Source organism: Montipora foliosa, chromosome 11 (genome assembly GCF_036669935.1).
Source record: "Montipora foliosa isolate CH-2021 chromosome 11, ASM3666993v2, whole genome shotgun sequence".
In the NCBI taxonomy this organism is placed as follows: Eukaryota; Metazoa; Cnidaria; class Anthozoa; order Scleractinia; family Acroporidae; genus Montipora; species Montipora foliosa.
Genome location: NC_090879.1, coordinates 19,414,563 through 19,424,570, shown reverse-complemented (window position 1 = coordinate 19,424,570; position 10,008 = coordinate 19,414,563). Strand labels below are relative to the sequence as shown.

The window sequence follows — 10,008 nt, the reverse complement described above, 5'->3', positions numbered from 1 at the left end:
TATTATAATTCAATTCTGACAATCACCAAGCAACCACCTGTATCAAGACTGAATGCAAAATAGTATTTTAATGCATGTGTGTTTCTGTTCAAACAAAACAACTCAAAGTTTGGTTAACATAGTGAGTTCTTCACTGCATAGATTGATAGATGCTAAACAGACTTAAAATGCTTTATGTACCTTGGAGAAGCTAAGAGAATTTCAGGTGCTCTGTACCAACGAGTGGCCACATAATCAGTCAAGCTAGGATCACCAGCCTCTTGTGTCATACATGTCACTGACCGAGCAAGGCCAAAGTCACAAATCTGTAAAACAGAAAGCATTACCCGTACGAAACGAGCAGATCTGCAGCAGATCTGTAACAGATCTGTTTTGACAAAAACAGATCATCTGCAGACTAATTTATCGTCTGCAGGGTCTGTTTTCAGTCTGCTGCAGACGCTGAGCTTGAATACACTTCGCGATGTTAAGACTGCAGACGAAAAACAGACGAACAACAGATCTGCAGATTATCTGCAGCGTCTGCAGATGATCTGCAACACGTTGAAGCCCAAAAACCGGATCGATAGATCATCATTGTATCGTGACTTCGGTATAAACCTTAGTTGGATCAGTCATTACTGGTGTGTTTTGAGATAAATAAAATAGTTCGATTGTACAGATAAAACGATAGTCGAAAATTTAAAATGCGTTAGTATAAAGAGGCTTATAAATGGTCAGCCACTTACAACGTGTTAGTAAATCAAATGTTACGTCGATTGAACACTTAAATGAAAGGATAATTAATACTCTTTCGACCTTAATTTATCCTTATTATATAGCAATTAGGCACCCATACCTGACACAATCTTTCAATAGAATTTAAGAGCAGTACTGCAGGGTGCATTGGTGTTAAATTCTCAGTTCCAAACGCTCAGGGAAAAACATTTGATCGATCGACATATCAGTGTTGATAGAACAACGATACGAAAGTTGAAGTCAACACGTGAATGAATCATAAAAAGTGCAATAAGATGGTTAAATTACTGTACTGTGATTATTTTTCTTGCCTACATCATGAGATGTTTTTCTTATCAGTTGTCGTGATTGACGTGAAGGTCATGCCGACGCTGAAATCGAAAACACTCCGGCGCTCCTCAGATCTGATCACTTTTCTGGACATTCAATAAGCTACGGACCCATGAGCACTAAAAGGCCGTTAAAACGACAGAAAAATTTGGGGCCGGACTCGTCAAAAAAGTGGTACGGACCCATAAATTTTGTAAAGAAACACTGGAGCTTTCACAGTGCCATAGGCGCCTATGGCCCTGCAGAAACTCCAGTGTTCCGTACCGCTTTTTTGACCGGACCGGAACCAAATTTTTCTGTCGTGTAAACGGCCTTAATTAAGGAAGTTTCCCTTCTTAAGTATCATTATCTTTGAAGTTCAACATGCTTCAATTTTAGTGCAGGGGATTAACTATGCTCAACTTGATTAGTGGCGTAATCCATCTCAAAATAAGATCATTAAAATCTGCAATCATTCCATTTTTAAAAGTTTTTGTGGCTTTGAAAGTTTGAGTCGTTACTTTCTTATCCCTTTGGAAACATAGACATAGTCAACTTGTCAGTAAAAACGTTGCATGATAGCGGTAAAAACACTTGTGGTATAAACACGATAATCAAGGAGTGGCTGAGTTCCGAGGGTCAACGTCACATTTTCTGCCTATATAATGAACCTTGCACTGGGGGAGCTGTCACTCGTACTCGGTTTATTCGAGACCTCGACCCGTTAACATCGTAGACCAAGGATCACGGCTAGCGACTTGCAGATGATTTTAGACGAAGACAAGGGTAAAAAAAAATGCTTGGATCTACTGCAGCAAAACGAGTGAGGGTGAGTACAACGGTCATTTACTTAGCCTGCGTAGCATGGCGGTTTTGTCGAGCCGGGCGGTTTTTCTGCCCTTTATCACTTAGCAACCAAAACCGCTCATGCTACGCAGGCTATCATTGACTAAGAATGCTTGAGCCGAATTATATTTTTGTCAAGTTATTCATTTTACCCCACCGTTTTGTGCCTTGTCTGAAAACCTTTTTGCTTTTGCTTTTTTATTGTAGTTAACTGTTGAGATACCGGAGCATCAAGAGGATGATATTCTCTGTCTTCTTAGGCAGCAAGAAAACTGTGAAGTGGTTTCCATAAGACCAGTACAATCTGGAGAAGGTAAATGCTATTTATCACGATTTTCCTTCCTGTTTTGTTAGATTTTATTTCGTCTTTTAATTTACCTACCCGTATCCTCTTTGCACTGTGTGCGCGAGGGAGTTTTCTGTAATTCTTTGGTAAAGAATTCCAGTTACCTTCCGTTCTTCTCCTTAGCTATATTATTTATTTCACTATTATTTCCGAAAAGCGCGCCACCTTTGCAACGAACATCACTTTGAAACTTGATGCCCTTTAGTCTGAGGTTATGTCATCCTTGATCCTGTTTCCGGCAAAATCTAATTACTCATTCATTTTATCGCATGTATGGAGGTTTTCCCATCGGAATATATATAAATTGACTACTATAGCAATACCGTAAATGTACACTGAGTCTGATGCTCAGAAACTGGACAAAATGCCTATACAGAACATCGCACTTCTAGCAGCAAGAATCAAAAAAAAAAAAAAAAACACAGCAGATTCCTAATACAGTATTTCCACAGTGGTTGCACAATTCTGCCAGTTGCTTGCTGTTCGTCCATAAGAAAAAAATGTTTCCTTTATTTATTTCCAGGCCGCAAACGTTTTGCCGTGCCGCAAGAAGATGGTCCTACGCCACCAACACCCTGTTCGTCTCTTCCCAAGAAATAAGACGTCGGGCGAACTCGCGCCTCCAGCAGAACAGCCACCTACAGCTGAATCTGGAAGAATCGAACAACATGAAATCGCTGTTCGGACTTGTAATTTCTGCCTGCAGACGCCGTGTATCAGTGTTGCGGTGCGGCGAGGATAATGAATCACACCAAACACCGCAAAAATTACAAGTGGTTCTCGAGAACTCTGAAAGACTGTGGGCAGTATCTAGTTTACTCGATCTAGTTTCTGTAAATAACCTGCCAAGCAAACCAAAAAAAAAAAAAAGAAAGCATGCAAAGCCTAGCCTGCGAGCAAGTTCCCTCGTTGCTTGCAGTCTACGCGAGGCTTAGATTCTTGAAAGCAGTGGTTGCTACTCGAGGGTTTTTTTAATTCATTTGGAATGCGTTGAAAATGTCACGCTAAGAAAATACTTTAAATTCCTGCTGGTGATATTATTTTGCGTATCTATCAGCATTAATCGTTTACTTTTGATGAATAACAGACCGACTTCCTCTCTCTGTCTTTTAAATAAACGTTGTTTGATTGGTGCATTTTGTGGGCTTTTTTTAAACCGGATAGGCTGATTTCGTCTGCAGAGCGTCTGCAAATTTGCAGACTTGTTGCAGATCATCGCTGCAGACGCTCTGCAGACATTCTGCAGATATTCTGCAGACATTCTGCAGACATTCTGCAGATGATCTGCAGATAATCTGTAGATCATCTGTAGATTGTCTGCAGATCTGCTACAGATGTGCCAGCAGATCTGTAGCAGACTATAAACAGATCTGCTCGTTTCGTACGGGTAATATACTGGTAACACTATTCATCAGACACAAGGTCCCACGATTTATGAGTCAAAAAATGGTCAATGAGTCATGAGTCAATGAGACTCACAGTCAATATAGCAATAATTTATTGATTAAGCCTAAGCCATTGTTTCAGTGATTAGGCCTAAGCACTCTCTGAAATGTTAGCTTTCATTTTATGGTTAGGGTTAGGGTTAGACTCACTGACTCACTGACTCGTTGACTCATAACTACTTGATACTCAAAGGTACCTTATTACCATTCAAATGTTATTAATTTGTTGACAGACTTACTTTGACGAAACACTCTGTATCCAAGAGAACATTGCTTGGCTACAACATAACCAAACGTACTGGAAATCAGCCAACTGACTACAACTAGCATAAAATATCTTATAACAGGCAGTTACATGTACCCCAACATAAAACTGTCAAAACAGGGTGTTACAGCTGTAGAACTTTATAAAATCAATCACTAACACGTTTAGGTACGGAAGTGTGCACCAAACAGATGCGGAGTTGTTTTTTGTTCAATAAGAGACACTACACCCCAGTCCCAAGTTGTTCAAAGTCCTGATAACTTAATTTATCTGACCCCAGTTGTTCAAAGGCTGGGTAACTTTACTGACAGTCGATAAGTTCTTATCCAGTGCATCAAAAACCAGACTTGATATTAATTCCATTGACTTTGTAATTTCAAAATACCTTTTGATCTCGATGAATAACATTTCCAGAGTGCAGATACATGGCTGCTTTTAATATCTGCAAGATAAGTGGCAAACACTTATTAAGAATTTAATGACATCATCATGAATCATGTGACATTAAGATCAAAGACATTGTGATATTCCTTTTGGCTTTACTTCCATTAATGAAGAAAAAATATTTTGGCTTTTTACCAGTGGTTTCAAGATCCCATAGACAACTGTGTTAATTTTGATACAAGATAAGTTGAGATTCTTATGCCATAATTTAACTAACGGTTACATGCTTTATCTCAAAAATTTATGTTTGAAGCAATACAATTCATAGTCACAAAATAAAGAAATGTATGTGTGATGACATCATCCTAAATATCAAATAAGATCTGTGGGAATTAGATTTTAATAACCACATGCGGCAATATCAACCATACGAAAACAATATTGACATGTTAGCAATACATGTAAATTTAGCATTTAATAATTTTTATTAGGGGTTCTTATGATTAACTAAACCAAAAACAATATACACATACTAGACAAAGTACATTGTTAAAAATGATTCTGACTTCAAGAGATGCGATTTCTGTGGTTTTGGTATGGTCACTGCTGGTAAGAGTCAAGAGTTAATAAAAAGGAAATCCATATTAAGTTTGTGTTCAAATTATGCTTCTACATGTGGCATGTGTGCACATGCATGAAACAACACACCTCATAAAACAACTATAAATTATTGTGATTGTTCATGGTTATATGTTTAGGCACCTTACCTGGTACATTATATATCTTTTGTGTATATCTTTCAGAATATTGCCTTTCTTTATAACATTATGTAGATCTGTATCTGCAAAAAAAAATGTTAACTTGTCACTTGCACAATGAACCAATGAAGGCTGAATTGAAAATAATCAACACATTTGACTAGGTATTTTGATGACCTTTCAACATTTTAAGTTGCGAAGAAAAAAAAACGTTTTTGTTAACATGAGATCAAAATTTTACATTTCACCACAAAAGTTAGCAGCTTGTTCAGCATATGCTCAATAAAGCATACCAAAATCGATAATTCGACTGGCATTCTTGTTGCTGATTTATTTTCAGAACAGGTACAATATCCCATGTGGGCAAAAATAAAAGACGACTGAAGTCTGCCCCTTTCATATCTCTTCATATGTGCACTGCTACTCTGGCGGAATTGGTTTGAAATAAATTTCTCAAGATCTCAATTTCATATGAAGACGTCACTTGACTCAGACGTTATATTGAACTTTCAAACGAACTACGTTGGTCACGATATATGAAGAAACCATAATGCTTTGGCTTAATTAACCACAGTCAAAGTTCCTTTTGCAAAATTGCCAACATGAGTTCAAATATATAATTTTGAAAAACAAAGTATGACAGTTTCAAGTTGACGTGGCAGTTGAAACAAATCACTGAAATAACGAAATGTATCTGCCTCGAGGACCAAATATATCTACTTGAAAACTACGAAGTTCCGAGACAAATGCCCCAATTAAGTAATGCAATCAATATATACTCCAACATGCAAATCAGTCCTTGTGGCGCTCAGCAAGCGGACGCTACCGTATCACACCTCGAGTTAAAATGACTCACGTATACAATTTATAACAACAGTAAGTCTTATCGGCTCACTTAACAGGGCGAAAAATTGCGGAAAATACAAAATGGAAACTATATGAGCTCTTAAAAATAAACTCTATCATGTAAGATGACATCCACAACCTTGGCAAAACCTTGGTATATAAGCTTAAATAATATTAAGCTTACCCATATATTCGAAAACCAAGTAAATATCCTTATCATTGTCTGCTTTTATCACATTTAGAAGTTTTATGACATTTTCGTGGTCCCCAAATTCCTGGAATTAAACAAGAATCACTTGTGAGATGCAAACCGGCTAAAAAATCGGAGGCGGAAATCGGATCGACTAAAATCGGTGCGGAAGAAATGTATGGCAATATAACTTATATCTAGTTTTATCTTTACAGGGAAAAAATACTTGAGATACCCAGCTGTAAAACAATGAACATACCTGAAGAAAACAGATTTCTCGAAACGTTCTCTGAAAAGCAAGAAACAAGAATGATAAATAACGTAACAGTGTTGCGATCGATTCATTCAATGAAGTCGAAGCTAAGCTTATACACAGAAAAACATAGCGTGTTTTCCGACATACCTGAGCGTCTGTTTGGTTTCTAAAGGCATCAAAAATCTTTTTTACAGCGACAACTTCTCCTGTGCGCCGATCTATCGCTTTCCAGACGATTCCGTATGCCTGTAAACAGAGATAAACATACGATGAATGAAAAGCTATCACTTAGAATTGCGCTGTCCACACTAAATACGACACAACAAAGAACCAACCCCTTTTCCCAAACGCTTCTTAATTTCATATTTCTTCGTGATATGTGAGTCTATTTCGGCACTCATGATATATAAATCTTGTCGCAGGCCACAGCAGACCACCTCACCATGAATTTTGTCAAACTGTGTGAACAAAGAGACGATTCTCGGTGGTTTAAAACAAAGTACAATCTATTCTGTGTTCTGATTGGCTGAAGGATATGGTTTACAATAAATAGTCGTCATGACAGCAGCCAAAACCCAAAACCAAAGGCGATGATTACGTCATCAAGTCCGTTTTAGAAAAACGTCTGAAAAAAAGTTATCATTACTTTTGATCGATTCATAAATTAAGTAAGATGCGTCATTAGGATTCCCGAATTGCGTTATCAAGAAGAAATGAATTGAATTAACAGCAGAAATTGTGAAGCATTACGCTAAACATTTCATTGTCATTAGCATTTTCGTGTGAGGCGCCGAATAACGAGTTCAAGTATTAAAAATTAGTGTGTTCTAATGTAGAAACGATTTTCAATCACAACTCAATCGTCCACACGGAAATACATCCCTGACAATCCCTGTAAGACAAATTCCAAATTCTGAACCATAAATCGGTGGCACCCTTGCCGAGTCTGTACCATGTATTTTTGTCGACATCATAGCCTGCGTAGCTAGCTGGCGGTATATTGTTGGCTTGAGAGGCAAATACAAGTACCGCGCGGAGAATGGAGAGTGCACAGCGGCACACCCCATTCACCGCCAGCAGGCTATCGGCATCACAAATGCAGACACCCAGGAGACTCATCTAATAAGAGTAGACTGGATGAACTAACATTGTCTTTATTGAATCACCGCGCGGACTATTACACAAGATAAAAAAACATATATACATAAAAAAATATTTCTTCAACTTGTATTTGCTAAGTTTATCATTGCCTTTTCTGTCCGACTAGTTCGGTGATACCAAAACAATTAAACCCTTCGCCCTCAAGGGCCACGGGTCAATACTGGCCGTCGCCCTTGCGGGCAACGGGTCTAATTGTTAGTTATTAGCCCTTATTAAATTTTTGGGATCCTTGTAGTCTACGACGGCGACGGTCGACGAAAACGTCATCTTAAAGCCTAGTTTTCATATCTCGGGAAAATCCCAGATGATCGGGGATTTCGCAGTTTCACGACCATCCCAGATTTTGCCGACTAATGAAAACCATAAATCGTAGACATCCCCGATAATCTGCGATGGTCGGGGACGAATCGGGAAAATAGGAAGCGTTTCTATTTTCCCGACGTGTCGCAGACTTTTGCGATCGTCGGCGATCATTCCCAACATATGAAAACTCAAATTTGTACAGTCGGAGACGTCGGCGTCGGCTCGTTACCAATCCTTTAAAATTGCAAGTTTCAAGGTTTGGCGAGCTGTTGATTTGGCGCACTTTCCATTTACCTGGGACAACCGTCTGGCGATTTTCCGATGTGTCGGTAAATTAAGCCTGTTTTCATATGTCGGGAAAATCCCAGACATCAGGGATTTCGCATTTTCCCGACCGTCCCAGATTTTGCCGACATATCGAAAAATCGCCAGATGCTTGTCCCAGATTCTCCCGATGGTGACTTTGGCGGAAAATGGAAAGTGCGCCAAAAATTAGAGGATTGGTAACGAGCTAAGAACCATCGCCGACGTCCCTGAAAGTTCATATGTCAGGAATGATCGCCGATGATCGCAAAAATCTGGGACACTATGACGTCGGGAAAAGGAAAATAGAAACGCTTTCTATTTTCCCGATTCGTCCCCGACCATCCCAGATTATAGAGGATGTCTACGATTTATGGTTTTCATTAGTCGGCAAAATCTGGGATGGTCGGGAAACTGCGAAATCCCCGATCGTCTGGGATTTTCCCGACATATGAAAACTAGGCTCTTCCGCGATTATTCAGTCTCGTTCACGTCCTACAATATGGGCGAAGTATCCTAAAAATAAACTGGAATGAGGGGTTTCAGAGTGAAAAGAGAGAATTCTCTGTTGCATGCTTACGTTGTCGTCAAAACCTCAAATTTGGTGATTTCACGTCGTCGTTATGCAGAGGACCGCAAACCATACTTGCTAAAATCCGTGCTGCACGATTATTTATGCTCTTTTAACCAATGATATTATTGTTTAGTGGTGTTGTCGTAGTCGTAGTCGTAGCAGTCGTCGCTTCTTAAACTCCCTAAGGGAGCTTAAGCACGCGCGTTTTTGAGACGCGGACGACAACCGGAAGAGAACATTTAACGTGCCAGGGCAGTGGTGTCTCCCAGATTTTTACACTAATCATCTCTAATGGAGAAAAGATACTTAGCAATGTAGGTGTGGTTGTGCGAAGACAAGTTAAAAGGGAAAACTGCTCACTTCCGGTTGCCGTCCGCGTCTCAAAAACGTGCGTGCTTAAGCTCCCTAAATTTTTATCAGCTTTATGTCGCCCGCCAAGCCCGGAAACACACTTTTCTCATTCCACGACAAGTCTCTCCCAGATTTTAAACTAGTCGAGTCTAACAAACAACTGACACGCAACAATGTAAATGTGGTATTTTCGAAAAAACAAGTTAAAAAGGAAAACACCTCACATCCGGTTGTAAACGTCCCCTCTTGTGTAAGATCGTACTGAAGGAAAATTCCCGCCGTAAAGTGCGTCTCGTGTGGCACGAATTTTTGACATCTAGTAAGATGGGTACTTTCCTAGACACGTAAATGCCACGTTTTCTGAAATAGGTTTCGGTGATTAATTTTCCTTTATTAATCCACTTGATAAAGCCATTTTTCGTGCACGATTTCATTCCCCACCGACGAAGCACCACAGCTTCCTTAGATACCTATTCGTTTTTCATTGTGAATGCTTTCTACCCAGGGCCCCAAATGCTCCCGTATACTTTGAATACCACAATGTCAGGCTAAACCTTTTATAAAATGTTTTTTGCACACAAGTGATGATAAAAACGTTTTCCTTAGCTGTGAACATCTTCTCTCGTAATTATCCACACAACATTAGGGACAAGCAGGTGGCGTCATGCACGTGTTAAGATTAATTAAGGATATAACAAGAAAAGTTACGTTATTAGTTTATTCCACCTTGCACAATTAGGAGCTAGACATGTGAACTAGTTTTCAAGCAGGCCCCTTCACTTCAGCCGTTTTTTCCCGCGAGTTCTAGTGCGAAATGTTTGAGATGAAATAGTGAAGTCGACTAGACTTTTATTAATGAACGAAATGATACGTGAAATGAATCACATACTGAACTGCGGATATGAAATCAAGTAAAGCTATGATCCTCGCAGT

General features: G+C 39.2%; 1 protein-coding gene and 1 long non-coding RNA gene across 2 annotated transcripts in view; one reads left to right on the top strand and one right to left on the bottom strand.

Moving 5' to 3' along the window:
- The window catches only part of LOC137974994 (extracellular signal-regulated kinase 2-like), a 13,654-nt gene extending 6,778 nt beyond the window's left edge, over positions 1 to 6,876 (bottom strand). The window contains exons 1-8 of the mRNA XM_068822026.1: positions 6,719 to 6,876; positions 6,531 to 6,629; positions 6,387 to 6,416; positions 6,122 to 6,212; positions 5,101 to 5,174; positions 4,335 to 4,391; positions 3,924 to 3,962; positions 181 to 305 (exon numbers count right to left, since the gene is read on the bottom strand). Of these exons, the coding sequence (XP_068678127.1) occupies positions 181 to 305; positions 3,924 to 3,962; positions 4,335 to 4,391; positions 5,101 to 5,174; positions 6,122 to 6,212; positions 6,387 to 6,416; positions 6,531 to 6,629; positions 6,719 to 6,784 (581 nt within the window). The 5' untranslated portion in view covers positions 6,785 to 6,876. The remainder of the gene's footprint in view (positions 1 to 180; positions 306 to 3,923; positions 3,963 to 4,334; positions 4,392 to 5,100; positions 5,175 to 6,121; positions 6,213 to 6,386; positions 6,417 to 6,530; positions 6,630 to 6,718) is intronic.
- Positions 313 to 3,371, top strand: LOC137974998 (uncharacterized). The gene is made up of 2 exons (XR_011117522.1): positions 313 to 2,206; positions 2,763 to 3,371. It is a non-coding gene; the product is annotated as an uncharacterized lncRNA (long non-coding RNA).
- Positions 6,877 to 10,008: the final 3,132 nt, after the last annotated feature.